At 56.9% G+C, this 18,562-nt stretch overlaps 1 protein-coding gene across 8 annotated transcripts in view; it reads right to left on the bottom strand.

The window, feature by feature from the left end:
* Positions 1 to 18,562, bottom strand: part of LOC121477429 (palmitoyltransferase ZDHHC11-like) — a 47,296-nt gene extending 28,734 nt beyond the window's left edge. For 7 of the 8 annotated variants that reach the window (XM_041731716.1, XM_041731715.1, XM_041731717.1 and 4 more), the window contains exons 1-8: positions 18,350 to 18,562; positions 13,706 to 13,881; positions 13,232 to 13,333; positions 10,580 to 10,704; positions 8,137 to 8,292; positions 6,166 to 6,278; positions 4,904 to 4,935; positions 1,604 to 1,694 (exon numbers count right to left, since the gene is read on the bottom strand). In XM_041731716.1, the coding sequence (XP_041587650.1) occupies positions 1,604 to 1,694; positions 4,904 to 4,935; positions 6,166 to 6,278; positions 8,137 to 8,292; positions 10,580 to 10,704; positions 13,232 to 13,333; positions 13,706 to 13,881; positions 18,350 to 18,562 (1,008 nt within the window). The remainder of the gene's footprint in view (positions 1 to 1,603; positions 1,695 to 4,903; positions 4,936 to 6,165; positions 6,279 to 8,136; positions 8,293 to 10,579; positions 10,705 to 13,231; positions 13,334 to 13,705; positions 13,882 to 18,349) is intronic. The other variant, XM_041731718.1, reaches the window with a different exon arrangement.

Genomic DNA, 18,562 nt, shown 5'->3' on the forward strand with positions numbered 1-18,562 from the left:
ATAGGCAGAGAGAGAAGCAGGCTCCATGCAAGGAGCCCGATGTGAGACTTGATCCCGGATCCCAGGATCACACCCTGAGCCAAAGGCAGCCGCTCAATCACTGAGCCACCCAGGTGTCCCTCTCTTTTTGACTCGGTTTTGGTCATTCATGTCAGCTAAGTTGAATGGTAACTCCCTTTCTTAAAAAAGCATGTTTCAACCTTAAGACGTTTTAAGTATAGAAAAATTGAAGAGATCCAAGCCTATGATGTTACCGTTTCTGCATTAAGAAGTCATTGTGCATATCTGGTATTCTATATTCTTCAATACTGACAAGAATTTGTCCTGCCAGGGGTGGGATAGGACAAGGGATCAGCTTTCAGAGGCTTAAATATTATGTGCATTTAGGAGGTAAGCTTGGCCTTATTCTTCCTGTTGGACACCAAACGGAAAAAATATAGCTGCGTCTGGGAGAAAGTGTAGCAGGATTTAACATCATGATCGAGGAAAAGTTTCTGTCACAGTGGCAGCCACATGGTCGGGGCTGGCAGCAGGTGTCAAATGGGACTGTCCCAGGCAAACAGGAACACGGGGTCACCTGGGTTCAGGGCAGCAAAGAAACACCTGCTCGCGCCTTGGAGTGAGGGTCATCTTTAGTGGTGGAGCCCGGGGAGTGGGTATGGGCAGGAGGCATGACAGTCTCCACGAAAGTGTCTCCAAACATCTAGTAGGTGTGCCAGGAAGGAAAATGACTTTGCTAACAGTATCACTGTTGCAAGTGGGCGGGGGTGGGGGGGGTGGCCTCTTCCTCCTGGTAAGTTAGTACTAGGAGCTCTCCCTCTGCTGTCTGCAGGGGCTCTGCTGGGATGAAACCCCTCCCACAGAAAACCTAAGGTCCCCTGTGACCTTCAACGTCAGAAAAGTCACAAACCCTGCTTTAAAATACGGCACCGTAAACTCCCAGAAGTTGCAAAAATGAGTGGGTCCAGAAGGAAGCAGCCCTATTGGCCTGTGAAGGACACACACAGACAGACACAGACACACACAGACACTTCTTACTCCACACCTGTTTCCTAAGACTTAGTTCCTAGCATTTTTAAACAAGAATTGCCATCATGCAGAAAAGTTGTAAGGATTGTACAATAACGCCCAAATAGCGACATCTGGGTTCTATCTTTGTTAAAAGTTCACTGTACATATTTTTTTACCAGATGATCATCCAGTCATCATTTTATTTTCTGGTGCCCCTCAAAGCCTGCTGAGTGCACACATCTGCCTCTTTCACCAAAGCACACATATCGTTTCAGTTGTAGTAAACCCATGTTTGTGCTGCATCCCCCTCCCCCTCCCTCCCTCTTGCACACACACACACACACACACACACACACACACAATACAAGCCCCACAGCTAAGGATATTTTCTATCCCTCACTGTTTCTTCTAGTCCCTTCCCCACCTTTGTTCCCATATAAGTAGCATCCCTGGGGACCAGGTTAATGTCTCAGACCTGTCACTCAAGGAATTCCAAGCACCACCTTCTGTCCTCACTCCTGGGGGAGCCGAAGTCCCTTCATGCGGCTCTCCTCCTAGATTGCACACACGCACCCTGTGGCTCTGTGCTCACCTTCAGCAGCAAGGAGTTCTCTGAGTACACGGTAGTGGTGGAGCACAGACTTGGATACCTCGGCGGTGGCTGCGGCTCCTTGTGCTTCTCTCTGTAGGGACGGGGCAGAAGGAAGGAGAGACTTCCATCAGCAAAGAAGGGGCCTGCTTTGGGCATTGAGCTTGGAGCGTGCCACTGAGGGCTGCGAAGCGCCACATGCTCGCCTGTATGGCGATGCCCTCGTCTGCGGACCCTCAGAGCCAGCAGCTCTCCTGCTTGGACTGCACAATGGTAGACACCCTGCCAGAGCTCCAGGGCTAAAGGTCTCTACCAGCTTGCCAACGGGAGGCCACAGAGGCACTCTTCCTACTGTAAAGCCCGTGGGTACAGCACGGATCACTCACAAATGGACCAGGTGGGCCTCGGAACCCATGGCCTTACCACTCCACTCATTTCTAGCAACAGCTCTAGGCAATGAATGCAGGAGGATTGTCCTTGATTTCCCAAGTAGGTCCAGTACAATCACATGAACCTTTCACAAACGAGAAATGAGAAAGAGGAGGAAATCCAGGAAATCTGAAGTATGACAAGAGGACTCACCATTACCAACTTAGAGACGGAGGGGCAAGGTGGGAAGTGTGAGAATGGGACAAGTCTGTCAGCATTCTGAATCTGCCTAGAAGCAGATTCCTCTCCATTCCCTCCAGAAACGTCAGCTGACCTGTGAACTGGGGCTGCTGCCTTGAGAGGCCCCAGGCAGGGACCCCGCTGAACTCACCCAGGCTTGGGACACTCTGAGATAATGAGTCTGGTTTTAAGCCACTAAATTGGTGAGAATTTGCCATGTAGCAATAGAAAATTATAGAAGTCAGTTGGTGGACATTAGCCAAGTACAACAGCTATAGAATTAGGCAAGAACTGTCTTTAATACATGTGATTATCCTTCCATAGCAGAGAAACAATCCAGAAGAAATACTCCCAGGAAACTGGTCTGATGACTACCATTAGAAAGAAGCACTTTAAAAAGTCCTACACATGGGGCAGCCCGGGTGGCCCAGTGGTTTAGTGCCGCCTTCAGCCCAGGGCCTGATCCTGGAGACCTGGGATCGAGTCCCACGTTGGGCTCCCTGTGTGGAGCCTACTTCTCTCTCTCTGCCTGCGTGTCTGCCTCTCTCTCTCTGTGTCTCTCATGAATAAATAGATAAAATCTTAAAAAAAAAAAAAAAAGACCTACACAAAAATCTACCTGTAATTAATGTTATCTCACTCCACCCACACTTAGAGTTAATTTTTCTTATTTGGATTGGCATCATGTCACATGATTTAAACACATTCCTTGATCTCTAGGAACTGATATTCTGCTTGCTACAGCAGGCTTTGCCTAAGATATAAGGCTGTAAGTGTCCAGGCAGTGGACTCTCAGGCTATCAGGACCCCTTGGGGACACTTCTGCAATAAAGAAACACCACTGCTCCAAACTGTCGCTGTGACCCAGAGGTTTGTGTGACACTTCTCACACAACAACCCACTTCAACCAGGAAGGTGAGCTCGTTTTCTTTTGAAGAAGTGAACACTAGGCTGAAAATAAAAATAATATTCCAGAACTGAGGAATATGGTTCATCCCAAAAACAATAGCTACTATTCTTAAAAATCATATTTCTTGGGCAGCCCGGGGCGCTCAGCGGTTTAGCACCACCTTCAGCCCAGGCTGTGATCCTGGAGCCCCAGGCTCAAGTCCCACGTGGGGCTCCCTGCGTGGAGCCTGCTTCTCCCTCTGCCTGGTCTCTGTGTCTCTGCGTCTCTCTCGTGCTCTGTCTCTCATGAATAAATAAATAAAATCTTTTTAAAAAATCATATTTCTTTTAACAATGTTCATGGTATATGGAATTGTTAAAAGGGCTTTTAAGAAATTACACAATATAATTTTATAAAAACGAAGCATTGTGTGTATAACTCACAAATGATTATTAAAATGGTATTTGTAGTCACTACTCAGAGCGCCAGGAGCGACTGCAGCAAGTGGGAGGGCGGTGGGGGGGGCACTGCAGGACCCCAGCCCCGCCCCGCCCGCACCCGGACTCCCGCGGGTCCGCAGCCCCGCCCCTCCCCCACCCCGACTCCCGCGGGTCCGCAGCCCCGCCCCTCCCCCACCCCGACTCCCGCGGGTCCGCAGCCCCGCCCCTCCCCCACCCCGACTCCCGCGGGTCCGCAGCCCCGCCCCTCCCCCACCCCGACTCCCGCGGGTCCCAGCACCCCCCCGCCCGCCCCGCCCGACGCCGGGTTTAGTGTCGGCTGTTTCTGGCGGCGGCTCGCCCCCAGGCTGGACCGCGGAGGGGATGTGCTCAGATCGTGCCTAAAGGACCACAGTGAGGCGATGCTTCAAGTGAAACTCCGAAGGAGCCGGTTTTCACAGCAGCATGGCCACCGGGCGTGTGGAAACGACGCCGAAGGGCCGAGCGGGTGGTCCGGGGGCAGACGCTTTCCCGCGGGACGTGTGGCCGGGAGCTGCCCGGGCCCCGTCCCAGCCCCCGTCCCAGCCCCCGTCCGCCGGAACGCGGAGCCCGCCCACCGCAGGTTTCCGCTCAGGCCGAACTTCCGCGCACACCTGGGAGCGTGCGGCGGCGCTTCCGGCCCGCTCCGCCGGAGGAGACCGACTTCCGGGGCGGTGACCTGCGGGCTTCGATGCCTCCCGCGTCAAGGGGATGCCAGGGCGCCGCCGCGGAGGCTCCGCGTCTCTCGGAGCTGCGCAAAGCGATTTTAAAGGTTTCCCGGAAACTTGAATCGTGAAGGAATTGTCAAGGGCAATGAAGATTTTACGGAGGGCGCTTCCCCGCCGGACGCGTCGGGCGCGGCCGGAAGAGGGTCTCCCCGGGGAGCGGGGCGCCCGGCGTCCTGGGCGGGGCCGCGGCCGCGTGAGTCGGGGCGCGGGGGACGTGGCCTTCGCCCCGGTCGCCCTGGGCAGACACCGTTCAGGTCGCTGGGAAGTCGAAATGCGGGGACAGTGAATAAAAAGAGTGAAAATAGCAAGGAATATGGAGGATGTTTGTGTGACTTTGCAGGAAAGACGACTTCTTAAAGCGACCGTTATGAGCGGATAGAACCACCCCGGCGCCCCGCGGGCTCAGCGGTCGAGCGCCCGCCTCCCGCCCGGGGGTGGCCGGTCCCGGCGTCCCGGCGTCCAGTCCCGCATCCGGCTCCCCGCAGGGCGCTGCTTCGCCCTCTGCCTGTGTGTCTGCCTCTCTCTGTCTCCCATGAATAAGTACAGAACATCTTTTAAAAAATAATAAAATAAAACCACTCTAGCAGGCTTCCAGACTTACCCATGTGCAGAAGAGCTCTGACCATCTGCTTTCTGTGGGCAATAAAAATTCATAAAGTGAAAAAAATTGACGACTGTGAGCTTATTCTTCTACAAAATTCAAGCCACTTATTAGTTAATTCTGAGTAATGGTAGTTCTGAGCCTCCCGGGTCCCAGGAAGTGACCTCACTGGGGGGGGGGGGGGGTAGCACCCTTGTTCCACAATACTCACGTTTTCTCTTCTATCAGGTAAGAAACTTAAGAGTGGGATCGCTGACTTCAATGGGAAGAATAGATTTTACTTTTTAAAGAAAATTCCAAGCTGCTTATCAAAGTGATATAATTTGCTGTCCCCACTAGCAACATAGGAGACTTCCTCTCTACAGCTTCGCCGACACTTGGTATTGTTTTTCCTTTTGAGTATAGTCATTCTGACGTGTGTAATGGATCTTGTGGTTTTCATTTGTTTTTTCTTAATGGTAAATGATGCTGACCGTTTTGTCACCCATAGACCCTCCTTGGTGAACAGCTGGTTCAAATTTTTTGCCCATTTAAAAAATTAAGGTAGGGATCCCTGGGTGGCGGAGCGGTTTGGCGCCTGCCTTTGGCCCAGGGCGCGATCCTGGAGACCTGGGATCGAATCCCACGTCGGGCTCCCGGTGCATGGAGCCTGCTTCTCCCTCTGCCTGTGTCTCTGCCTCTCTCTCTCTCTCTCTCTCTGTGACTATCATAAATAAATAAAAATAAAAATAAAAAATTAAGGTAGTGGGTCATTTTTCTTATAACTGAATTTTGAAAGTTCTTTGTATACTCTGGACATGATATATGATTTACAAGTATTTCATTTCTGCCTGTGGCTTTTATTTTCATTTTCTTAATGGTGACCTTTTGAAAAGCAAATGTTTTTAATTTTGATGAGAGGCAGCTGCAGAAATATGTGGCCCTAAATGACGTCAGCCCTGCCAGGAGTCGGCCCCCTGGCTTGGTTCTGTACATAGTGAATGCAGAGATGTATAACACACATGCAACACACACAAACATACACTGCATCACAGACACAACCACACACACCATGCACACTCCCACACCACCACACACAACTGCATCTCACACTAAACAGAGATAAATCACACATACACACTGCATCACTCACCATGCACACTCACCCACTCACACATACAGAATCAGAGGATTGTGCCAACACAAGTCCCAGCTGCAAGCTGACCCTGGCATTGTCTCAGGCCTACATAATATGAATAGTGAAGTAGCAAGACACCCCGTACCTGTGGGGATCCTGTTGGGAAGGACAGCTCTTTCTTTTCTGATAAAGCTCTTGCTGGAGTCTTTTGGTGGCGGCGCTGTGTCATGTAGTCAAATGTGCTCAACTTCTTGGCCACTAGAGAGGACAGAGGAGGAAACAGGCAGTTACAATTATGCAAGTAGGCAGAGTGGCCCATGTGCCACAACCCAGCCATCCAGGGCTCCCCCATCTAGGGTGCTGGGAGCTGCCTCCTAAGCTGGAGCACTGGGGGGACTGTTTGATGGCCAGTCCAGAGTCCCTCTGGCCTGTGGGCAGCAGACAGCAGCTCCTCACACCCCCGGGCCTGCTGGATCCCAACCCTGCGAGCAGCTGTCCTGCCTGCCTCCCAGGCCTGCAGAGTCAATATGGAGCGATGCTGAGGGCTGTGCCCAGCTCTGCTGGGCTGGGACACTAGCTCCAGCATCATGGCAGGAACACCCCGGGCCGCTGGAAGAACATCTGAGGCCTGGGTTTACTGGTAGACAGCAAGCACTATTCACAAAATGGGTTCTGTGCCTGTTGCAGCCATGTGCTTCAGTGGAGGTGCCTAACTTCCCATTTCTCTTTCCCTAAAACCAACAGACATGAAGACAGATGGCTGCTTATTATTTCTGGAAAGTGAGAAAGGCCACCCACCAAAGCCTATTTGCAGCTCGAGGAGCAGACGGAGGACGGACCGCTCCACACACCCCCGTGGAGCCCTCAGTGGCTGCTCCCCAGGTGGAGAGAGCTCCTGTGGAACGGAGCCCATCCCCTTCCTGGGTGCTTTGTACAAGTGCTTTTGTTTTTGTTTGCTTTGGCTTCTCTTTCTCAGTTAACGCCACCTGGCTCCTCACACCCCCTCAGAACCTGTGTCTCAGGGTATAAATTTGCACTTGGTTACATGCTAGTGGAAACACTCCTTCTTTTGCATGGATTTGCACAGCTACCATCACCATCAGATGGTCAGCACACACTGTCTCCCAGAGCTCACACTTGTCTTGAATTTCATCTGAGAGTAACAAGAGGAAATGCAGCTGAGGAAGTGAAGCCAGAGCACAGGGTACACTAAGTGTCCACCATGTTCCCTCCAGCGTTACAGGAGCTGGGGGCCACTGTCCTTCAGGATGCTTTCGCTCCCACTTGTGAAGGTGGCTTTCCCCACCCCTGCTGCTGGCACTCCCACATCTCTGTGTCTTCCTGGAAGATCTTTCCCTCACCAACGCTCCCACTCCTGCTCACATGCTGCAGACCCATCTGGATATCCTTTTCCCAAGCTTGGAAATGGAACATCCAACTGCTGGGAGTTTCTGATGTGTCCCCCAGCAGTTCCCCCACCTCAGGGCATTAGTGGAGTCCCCTCCCCTGGAGAGCAGGCTGACCCCAGCAGCTTGCAGAAAAGGTGATGGGGCATCACTTCCACAACTGAGCTACACAAGGCTGGTCCTGTCTGGCTCTGCTGAGGATGAGGACACTATCAGCTGGGAGGGCCCACTGGTGCCACCTTCTCCCACAGAGTCACGTACGTTCAAGGAAGGGCTTCATGGGGAGAACCCTGCCCTCCCTGTGCCCAGGCAGAGCCCGCGGCACACGATGCTGTGCGGACACCAGAAAACCGCCAGGCTCCCTGTGGTGAGTTTGGTCGGCAGATACCCATCACTGCTTTACTTTTTTCATTGTTTGGATTTAGTGCCTCCCTAAATCCCCTGATCTTTTCTCAAGGTGCCCTGTTCCTGCCTCAGATTCTGCTCCTTCATTTCTGAACATTCAAACTCACTCTTAAAATCCTAAAATCCTTCTTGTGTTTCAGATGTTTCAGAACAGAACGAGCCCTGCTGCCCCTCAAGGGGTGTCTCTTCCCGCCTTGTGATTTGTCTTGTGCTTGTTTCTGGCAGGGGCCAGCTGAGCGGTCTTCTGACTTGGGACACAAGCGAATGCATGGGGGCCTGACTGGAGTAGGGGCTCAGACACATACTTAGGTAGAGGTGGAAGATAAGCAGGTGCCCAAGCAGTAGGAGGCTGATGACATCTAACAGCAGCACTAGCACCCCGATGCCAAGGACCACCGGGATCTTCGTCTTTACAGGGAAAAGTGGGAGGAACAGCAGCCAGGTGTTCTTGTTGGAGATCTCTGTGGAGGCAGGGCAGACACCCACTTGTCCATCACCGGGGGCACGGCGGCTGCACCTCCCCTCAGGACATGGCTCAGCAGTGTGAGAAGGAAACCAGCCCAAGGGAGCCCCTTTTCCTTGCCCCGGGATGTGCCTTACCTTACCTAAGTGCAGCCACACCCACCCCCAACAATCCCACTTATGGGTCTGGAAGAGGATAACTTAGTGTCCAGGACCCAGAGCCTGGCCCGCTGCCTGGCCCTAGCCCTTCCCCATTCTCAACCAGCCACTCTCACAGAGAACTACAGAGCTGTAGCCAGCGCCTCGGGGCATCTCCAGAACACGGTCCTCTGTGTGCCAAAGGCTGCTGATACTTCCAAACTGAGGAATCTGCAGGCAGGCCCATGAGATGGAATTCCGGCTCAAATGCCCTCATTTCACTCTAGAAGGTGCTTGACTCCAGTCCCTTACGTAGCGCCCCAAAAGGTGGCTGCTGGCCTCAGGGGCTGCAACGCCATGGGGGTGGGGGGCTGGCTGGACTGTGGGGTGGTCAACCCCACACTGTCCCCTTAGCTGGTGCTGTTTTGATGAATTCCCACCAATGACAGCAAAGTGTCCCAGGGAACTGGTGGTTAAGCAGCCCTGTGGAATCTTCTGAAACAGCAAACCCAGGAGATCGCCTCAGTCATCAGGTATTCATGTGTAGCTGGTCCCACTATGGCTGTAGGGCCAGCAAGTCCCAGAGAGAAGCCAGGGTCACTTGGCCTCTCTGTACCTGCTGTGGCCACAGAGGCTAGTGGGCTCCAGGCAGTCACCATGCCCTGTGACCCCGCGCTACCCATCAGTGTGGAGGCCATGAAGAAATGTGCAGAGGTGCAGCGCGGGCACTTGAATGTGCTGAGGTCCCCACTCACAGCTGCAAGCCACATTTGGAGTGTGTAAGGACCCTGGGAGGCCATGTAATGGGAAGGGCTACGCCCACCCTTGACTGTTCTGGAGGCTGCCGGCACGGCTAGCCCCCCTGGCTCAGGCTACGTGTAGAGACTGTCAGGGAGCATCGCAGGTGGAGGCTTCCAGCTGGCTGTGTGCAAAGCATGGGCGGCTCTTCTGCTGAGTGGGGCCTGGTCTCGCTGAGACCCCCACTGATCCCTTTTACCACAGAAAAAACCAGGATGTGTTCTGGAGCAGATGCAGGTCAGACAGTCTGTGCCACGAGGGCTCCTCCATGCCAGGTGCTGTGTGGGCCAGTGGTAAAGGTGCACAGACATCACACCCCCCAGGAAGAAGGGCGGTGCAGCTGGGCTCTGGTTAGACAGAAAAGGGAGACGCGGGGGCTCAGTCCCACCACCGCATCCTCTCACTGGCCCTGTAGCTGCTGGCGGCTCACTTTCCTGGGAGCAGGGCACTGTCCAGACCTGCTCTGGAGCCTGACACAGGGCCTTGCTGAGATATTGGAGCCCGGGCGGGGTGGCAGTCCCTGGAATGTTCTGAGGTGGGCCACAAGTGCCTCCATTCTCCTGCTCTTTGTGCTGGGCCATGATGACGTGCTCTGGAGAGAGGCCTGGGCTGGGACAGGCAGCGTTGCTCTGCACCCCAAGGGCTGTGGTCCCTGAACACTCAGGACAGACACAAAAGGTACTCCACTTGAGGTCCTCCCAGCATCAGTGTCTGGGCTGCTCTGGCCAATGACCACAGTCTGGGTGGTTTAAACAGACATGGAGCCTAGAAGCCCAGGCACCCCTGGGCTTGTGGCTGTGTCCCTCAGGTCTCTTATAGGGATGTTCTCAATGGATCCAACACCCTCACACACACTCCCTGGTAATCTATGATCATTTCAGGATCCCTAATCACGTCTTTAAAGACCCTTTCCCAAATAAGGTCTGGCGGTGAGATCAGGACATACCTCTGAGGCCACATCCAATCCCACGTCTGCTCTCAAGGCCAGGTCCTGGACCCACTCAGCAGAGGCCCGCAACCACACATCACCCAGAAGCTGTCCCCAAGCAGCCCTGTCCTCCCACCCCACCAAGGCTAACTCCAGGATGACTGGGTGAGGGGCCCCCTCCAGTGCCTGGTGCTACCTGGGAGCATGGCCTCAGCAACTGGTGCCCACAGGCCCTGAACCCCTCCTCCTGGTGCCTGGGAGCCTGCTGCCCACCGGCCAGCCCCACTGCTCACCTAGCTGGGGGCAGGCCAGGCTGATGCTCCCCAGAAGGAAGGCTTTTACCCCAAAGGCAGCCGGAGGGACAGGCTACCGCTTGCTAGTGACCCGAGGGGAAGCAACGCCACAGAGAAGCCAGTGCGTACTTTTGTAGTAGGGGTGCGTGCGGAGCTCTGCCGGGTTGATGAAGAACTGGATGAAGATATAGAGCAGGATGGCTGTCAGGCAGACCACACCAGCCAAGGCGGAGGCCACGGAGCAGAAGAAGTACCTGCAGGAGAGGCAGACGCAGAGCCAGGCTCAGGGCCTGGCGACCTGGACCCAAGACCCAGCCTTCTTCCCGTCTCCTATCCTGGGAGCCCCTTTTGAGTTCTCCAGGGGCCGCTGCTGGTTTGAGGCCGCCCTGATAGCACCAGTGGTTTCCGTATCTCATGGCTTCCAGACGTGTTCCCCCTTGACCCCCACCAGCTAGCTGGTGAGGAGGAGCCACCCTGGGCCACAGGTAGGGACGCAGACACTCTGGGCCAAGTAGGGTGCACAGTCACCCACATCCCGGCTACCACTCACCTGGGGCTCCCGCCCGGTCACAGAACTGTGGAAAATGAGCCCTTGTGGCTCTTAGCCTTGGGTTGTGGTCGTGACCGCTGCCACTGAATAGAATTGGGTGTGGACACATGGTGGGGGCTCCTGGTGCTGGCCTTCCATCAGGGCACAGAAGCCGGGTTAGGTTGGGGAGGCCAGGGGTGTGCTCTATCAGGGGCCTGGCCCTGTGCAGCTCACAAGTGGCCATCTCCACACACCCTCCCTGGGGCTGCGCACGCTGCTGTGCACGATGACGTCCTGTGCTTTGACATTGGACCAGAATCAGTCCTGCCTGCCCTGCATGTACTCAGAGACCCAGAGAATAACTGATCCATCCAGAAAATAAGCTGTGGGTAGCAGTTCTTGGAATATACTCCCACTGCAACGTCTTCCCCTGGGCTTTCTGCTCTTGGGACAGGGAAGGGAACTACTCCTTTAACATTTTCAATCCCAGTATTGTCTCTTCATCTGAAATTTAGCAGATTCCATTATCTTTTACAGAACTTTTTTTAAAAAGATTTTATTTATTTATTCATGAGAGACAGAGAGAGAGAGGCAGAGACGCAGGCAGAGGTAGAAGCAGGCCCCATGCAGGGAGCCCGATGTGGGACTCAATCCCGGGTCTCCAGGATCAGGCCCTGAGCCAAAAGCAGACACGCTTAAATGCTGAGCCACCCAGGCATCCCCTTTCCAGAACTTCTTGAGGGTTCTTTACATATGTCTTTAGGTGGAGAGCTAAAATGTGCATGTTCCTGCAGGGTCAGGTGGCTGTGGAGTGGGGCCCTAGGGTCCCAGGGAGTAGCTGTCTTGAGGGCTATCCCTGGTTCCCCAGGTATGTCTCCTGCATGGTCCTGCCCAGGCCCAGTGCCCTGTGTCCTCAAGCCTGGTCCTGTACCTGGCTTTGGTTTCCAGAGAGCCCCTGTAGGCATTGGAAGCCCCTCAGCTGTCCTGTCCTGATGTCAGGGCAAGGCCCTGACAGGCCCTTCCAATAGGCAGGGCACCAAGGCCTGTCCAGCCAACATTCAGGACATGAAACATTGCCTCCCTCTCTGACCCCTGTGTCTGTGGCACCTCAGCACCTCATCTAGCACTTTCTCTATGAAGACCTGGCTTCTCTCAGGGCTTGCTATGCTTTGATCACTTTTTTTTGACGAATTGTCTTGTAAATGCAGTCACTCCCTCTTGCTTTCTCTGCTGGATGATTGCAGGGACAGGAATCTGGGCAGATGTGCAGGGACGGTGGCCCTGTGCTCACTCTGAGTACACCCTATGCTGTATGTCAGGCACCTGTTCCTTCCTGCCGACCCTGCCCAGCAGATGCCAGGCGGGCTCCGGGGCTCCTCCATGGTCCAGGGTCTTCTCGTCCCCGCTGGGAGCTCCCTCTGACTGCTGGGCCTAGGGCCCACTGTCAGGACCTCTGAGCTCAACCTGTGTGCCATGGGACCCAGTCCACTCAGTCCTCATCAGTGGCAGGGCTGCACACCCGTAACGGCTGACTGGACCTCAAGGTGACCAGCGCATGGCAGCAAGGCCTGAAGGAGGTGCGTCCAGGGGGAGAGGAGAGCCACCCCACACTGGCTGGCCCTGGGCTCCTCTTCCTAGGGAGGAAGCAGGACAGGGACTTCCAGGCAGCCCCTGTCACCTGATGCTGACTGGGTTTTTCTAACTATGAGAGCTCTGTATTTCCTTCTGCTCAAAGAAGCAGTGCTCCCCAGGCCTGAACAAGTGGCTCCCTCCTGACATGGTCTTCCCTCGGCACATCAGCTGCAGGATGGCACGTATAGTCAGCGAAGGCCAGTGTGAGCTGGGGGGCTGCAGCCTTTCATGGCCACTCAGAGCCAGGCTCCAGCACATGGGGTCCTAGTGATGCTCATGGGCCCTACATCTGAGCCCATCCGGGCCTGGACACTCGTCCTACAGCAGCCTCAGTCCACATACTCTTGGATGGCCTCACTGGAAGGAGGAGGCTGGGCCCAGGCCAGCGGGTCAATGACCAGGCAGCTGGGTCCATGCCCCTGCCAATGTCACAGGTTTCAGAGCCACAGGAGAACAGAGGGACATGAAACACCACCGTGCTGGAGATAGGACGTGACCCCCCAACTGTCTGGGGCCCCCACCCTCACCCAGGAAGTCCCCCACCTCTTCACCCTTCCCCCACACCTGGATCTCCCCCCCACCCACTCCCCAAGACCCCCATCAGCCCCCCAGCCCCTCACCAGTAATTCCTGCTGCCCACACAGTTGTTCAGCCATTTGCAGTGGTGGTCAAAGCCAGAGATGCACTTGTTGCAGGCGCTACAGTGTTTGGCTTTCTCGCTCCTGAAAGGAAGAATTCAGATCAGGAGGGGGTCTGTGGCAGCACCTGCAGGAGGAAGCTGGGTCAGAGCCCTGCCCACCCGGGGCATCCACATGGTGCCAGGCCTCAGATCCACCCTGAGCTGTGGCCTCCCTCCCAGGCTGCCCACTGGGTGGAGACCCCAGGGCCTCGACCAGCCCGGGTAGAGGTCTGATGGGGGTGGCTAGACCGGGGAGGAGCCCTCTGTGTCTGAGGACAGTGGCGCTGGTCAGCTGCCTGGACACAGGGTGGCCCTGGGCGGCCCCACCCCTGCGTGGTCCCCCAGGGTGGCAGGCCACAGAGGGATCAGCTCCCCCCCCCCCAATGCCACCTGCCTCCACACCCAGGGCACTCACAGGGTGAGCTCACACAGGTGGCAGTACTGGTTCTGGATCACATGTGTGTGTTTGGACTGGTCAAAGGTTGGCATAGGCTCAGAGTAGTTCTTGAGACGGACGTTAGCTTCAGCTGGGTCAATGGAAACTGTAATCAAGTGGACCAGGAAGTGGAGAAAGAAGAGCCCACCAGTCACCTGAGGAGGGAGTGTCAAGGAACAACACAGCGAAGGTGCCCACTCAAGGCGGCCGCCAGTCAGTGCCATGGGAGCTGTGTGCCTGGCACCAAGGGAGCCCCACACAGGAGACAGGCTCTCCCATTGGAAGGGGGCCATGGAGGTGCCTGCTGACAGCCCAAGAGTGCAGTGAGGGGTGTGTGCCATGCCGGGTGCTGAAGGTGGTGTCGGGGCTCTTCCAGAGGCTCCCACAGCACATGTGGGGTAGGAGGCAGGCATATCATCAAGAAGTGAAGGGGAGGGAGGGCGTCGTGTGAGGCACCCGGTCTGCCTCCATCTGCCCTCATGTCTCCCTGCCCCTGGCCCCTCCGGCTTTCCAGCACCCACTCCCTCTGTAGCACCCAGGGTAAAACCAGGCCCAGGGATTGCACCCTCTCCTCCTCCTCCACCTCAGGACCAACATGCCGTCCCCATGGAAACCAAACAGAGGAGGTGGAGGCCGCCTCCCTGTCAGCCCTGCCCTGCTTCCCTGGAGGGCTCCAGGGTGTGGTGGGGAAATGAGCGGCCCGGGTGCTCAGGACTCTGCAGTGGTTTTATGGGGTGGGGTTCCTGAGCAGGGTCTGTGGGAAGCCCCCCTTGGGGTCCCTCTCGGCTCTGTCACTGTTGTGATCCGGGGTCTGCTGCGCACTTCGCAACAACACTCAGCCTTGGCCTGGCCTGGAGTTGGCAGGCGTGCCCCTCCCTCCATCAGCTCCTCGTAAGAAATGTCCATGATGCGCCAAAAGCCTGAGGGAGAGGCTGTTTCTGGCCAGAGCTGATTATGGTCCCTCGTCCTCTCACCTCCAGGTACAGTGCAGACCTAGGATGTGGGCTCGGAGGCTGGGGAGCCAGCCCTGCTGGGGAGACCTGGCTGTACAGAGGGCAGGCAAGAATGAGCTGAGGGCCAAGACAGTCAGACGGGAAGGCTGGCACCCAGGCCAGGGGCAGATGAGCTGAGCCACACCTCAGGAGACCTGCAGGGGGAAGGGACTGACCAGATCCCTCGGGCCATAGAGAAGATGCAGTGACATCAAGACCCTGCTCCATGCAGGGTATGGGGCAGCAGGCGGGTGGTCAGGGCCAGGGTAGGCTTCACTACCACAGCAGGAGACAACAACGCAACACTGGCAGGCCAGTCCCCCTGCACCTGCTCCCCAAAGCCTGAGGCGCTGGCCAGACGCATGGTGCTGTTTGTGTGGTTACTGGGGCAATAGGAGCACATCCTGAGCAGCAGGTCCAGGGCAATAAGATGCAGCAGGAAGTGAAACCACGCCCCAGCCCCAGGGCAGCCCCTTTCTCTGCCTGCATCAGAACTGGATGGGCGGGTGACCAGGAGGGAGCACAGGAGGGAGCATGAGAGAGAGCCTGGGAGGGAGCACGAGAGAGCACAAGAGGGAGGTCAGGAGGGACCCAGGAGGGAGCGCAGCCAGGAGCATTGGAGCATCGGAGGGAGGCTGGGAGCATCGGAGGGAGGCTGGGAGGAGCTGGGGAGGGAGCCTGGGAAGTAGCACGGGAGGGAGCCTGGGAGGGAGCACGGGAGGGTGCATGAGAGGGAGCCTGGGCAGGAGCACAACAGGGAGCCCGGGAGGGAGCATGGGAGGAAACATGAGAAGGAGCACAGGTGGGCAGCAGGTAAGGCTGGGCCTGGATGTGTGGTTGAAGCCCTCTACCCCCACGGCTACACTTGGCTCATAGGAGACCACCGAGGAGACTGTGGGGACAGCATGGCTGGCGCTCCAACCCTCGATGTGCAGGTACCTAAGGCATGTGACCTGAGCCTGATGGGCCAGGCACATGGAGCTGCCTGTGGCCAATTTCCCCAGATCTCCCCATGCTTCAGGTGTCCTGGCCAGGTGGCCCCTGGGATGGGTCCCCCATCCCCCAGGAATGAAGAGGCACCCAGGGGCATGAAGCCGCCCAAGCAAGAACACAGCCCAGCAGTTTGTCTGACATAATGCCGCCCAGCCAGCGCTCAGGCAGGTTCAGGGGGGCCCTCACAGCCCAGGTCACCCACAGAAATGTGGACCAGAAGACCATTCACTCAGCCACATACTGCGGACGTTGATGGACATCAATGAGCAGGGGCTGAGCCCCCAGTGTCACGGAGTGGGTACCACACCAAATTCCCGCTCTCGTTTATCTCAAGAGGATCTCAGGTTCCCATGAACGACAAAGAGGGAAAGCAACAGGGTAGGAGGTCTGGCTCTCAGTTAGCAGAGGCCTGGTCCCCTAGCAACAATCTGTGTTTGGTAAACAGGCAATGGCGCCAGCCCAGGACACCCGCCAGCCCAGGACACACACCCTCCCGTCCTTCCGGTTCTTCAGCAGGAAGAGGTGAGGCGCCCCCAGAGCCCCCCCGCCCTCCCCCGCATCTGCCTCACCCCAGCCCCTGGAATCAGAGCCAGAGAGATGTCGCCAGCACTGTCATAGCAGTGCAACAGGGGCTTTTGCACCCTGGCCACAGCCACAGTCCCTCGGACTAAGTCCCGTCACATCAGACACTGGTCCCTCTGCACAGTGGACGCTATGGGCTGGGGGTCAGCCTGCTTCCCGTTGCAGGATGGCGGGGGAGGCTCAGACTCTGAGGGTCAGCCAGGAACCCATGGACCCGCCTCCTGAGCAATGTCTTCCTGAGGTGCCCTCCTCCGTGGGGCCCAGCGGTCCCTGCAGGCGTGGAAGGACACTGGCGCCCCCCGGTGGCCAGAGTGCAGGGCCCAGGCGGCAGTGAGGCCTGAGGGAAGTCCCCAGACCCAAGAGCCGCCTGCTGTCCCAGGGCAGCCTGAGTCCTGGACGTCCGTGAAGCCAGCTGGAATCGACCTCTGGGCCCCAGAGCAGGTGAGTGTCAGCGTGCCCCCTGAACAAAATACACAGGGCAGCTCAGAAACACCCCCAAACAGGCTGAGCTCTGGTCAGTCGAGGGACCATGAGGATGAGGGCTTGTAACCCAGCACGTGAGCAGACCCCAGTCAGGGGCACACATTAGAATACAGGGAGCCCACCCGCACCTGCTGGCTTCCACTGCTCTGCTCCAGCGGCTGCCACCTTGCCCTATGCACAGCCTCTATGTGAGCTGAGCACACAGGAGGAGTGGCAAAGAGACTCCCCCCACAACAAGCCCCAGCCAGAGGGGGCTCCAATGGGAAGGCCTACCTGCAGGCTGGCTCCGCTATGGGGGTGGTGCACAGACCAGGGCACCCGTGGACACAGCGCTGGGCCAGAGTGGGAGACCAACACCACACGCAAGGGGTGAACTGTGACTGGATTCTGGGTAAATTACTCCCATGTTTTGAGGACCACTGGAGAAATTTTAAGATAGGCTGCCTTTAAGATGGGTATTCCCACCCATCCTGTCGGCAGTGAAAGCACAAGTGCATTGGGCCCTGCCTCACACCCCATCAGACCACCAGATGGCAGGAGGGGCTGCTGGGCCCGGGGCACACAGGACCCATGTTCCCCTGCTCTGCTCCTGGGGACCAGGCACTCTGAGGGCCCTGCAGGGGGACCACCAGGTCAGGGGCCGCTGGGCGCAGGGGAGGCAGTGGGCACGCCGTCAGGCCATGGCAGATGCCTAGGTGCACTGGTGGGGTCCGCAGCTGTGGCCCCCCAGACACGGACGCGCTGGTGGAACTGAGATCCGCCACCCACACTGTAAGGCGTGAAGAGGGGCATGGTGGGCGAAACCTGGGCGGCTGGGGGTGGAGCACAGCACCTCCATGCATCCTGCACCGTGGCCTGTGTTGTGAGTCCCAGCAGCCGGCAGGCTTTCTCTCTGCCAGGTCTGCCACCACCCACCACAGGCTCCTGTATTACCAGAGGGACCAAACAGGAAAGCACAATGATGAACAGCTGAAGGCGGGCCACCATTATAATCAGTGTTATAAAAACACCCCTTCGGCCCCCGGCATGGCTCCCCCACCCAACCAGTTGGACCCAGCCCACTATGGACATGTGAGTGGACCCTGAGACCAAACCCTTCACTCTCTGAGCCAGATGGGCTGTTCGGATGCGAGGAAGTACCTGTGTGTGTGAACACAGGCATGGCTGCTGTGGGACTGTGCCCATGTGTGCCTGCATGGATGCCCTGGCCATGTGATTCCTTCCCGTCCTTGGCCCCACCCCGGGGCCCCTCCGCCCCTGGCCACCGAGAGTGCTCTCCCCAAACCAAGGGTGGCCAAGCGGCAGACATGCCTATGCTTTTAGTCAGGACTCAGAGCCAGTGAGCCACACAGGGAACAGATGTGGGCATCAGGCGCTGTGGCCATGGTGGCTGTCTGGGGTGAACAGGGGGAGTGGGATCAGAGGGCAGGGTGATGCACCTGGGGATGACTCAGAGCCGAGGACAGAGCAGTGAGGACAGAGTAGCAAGGGGAACCAGCAGGCATGGCCTGACCCCGAGCCAGCTTGGGGAGGGCCCCTTGGGAGCCTCCCTGGGACAGCAGGTAAAGGATACACCGTAGGCAACGTACTTCCAGTTATGTGGCAGGAAGGGAATGAAGATGCCAAAGTTGGCAACAGCCAAGATGAGGAATGTGGCCCAGGCCACCACCTGGAAGGAGTGCAGGGGCCTCGACCAGCCATTCACTCGGGACAGCTGGGGGGGTGTGGCCTGCTTGCCCCCGGCTTCTGGGACGACCCATCTCCAGCTCCTGCTGCACAAATCCAT

Source organism: Vulpes lagopus, chromosome 17 (genome assembly GCF_018345385.1).
Source record: "Vulpes lagopus strain Blue_001 chromosome 17, ASM1834538v1, whole genome shotgun sequence".
In the NCBI taxonomy this organism is placed as follows: domain Eukaryota; kingdom Metazoa; phylum Chordata; class Mammalia; order Carnivora; family Canidae; genus Vulpes; species Vulpes lagopus.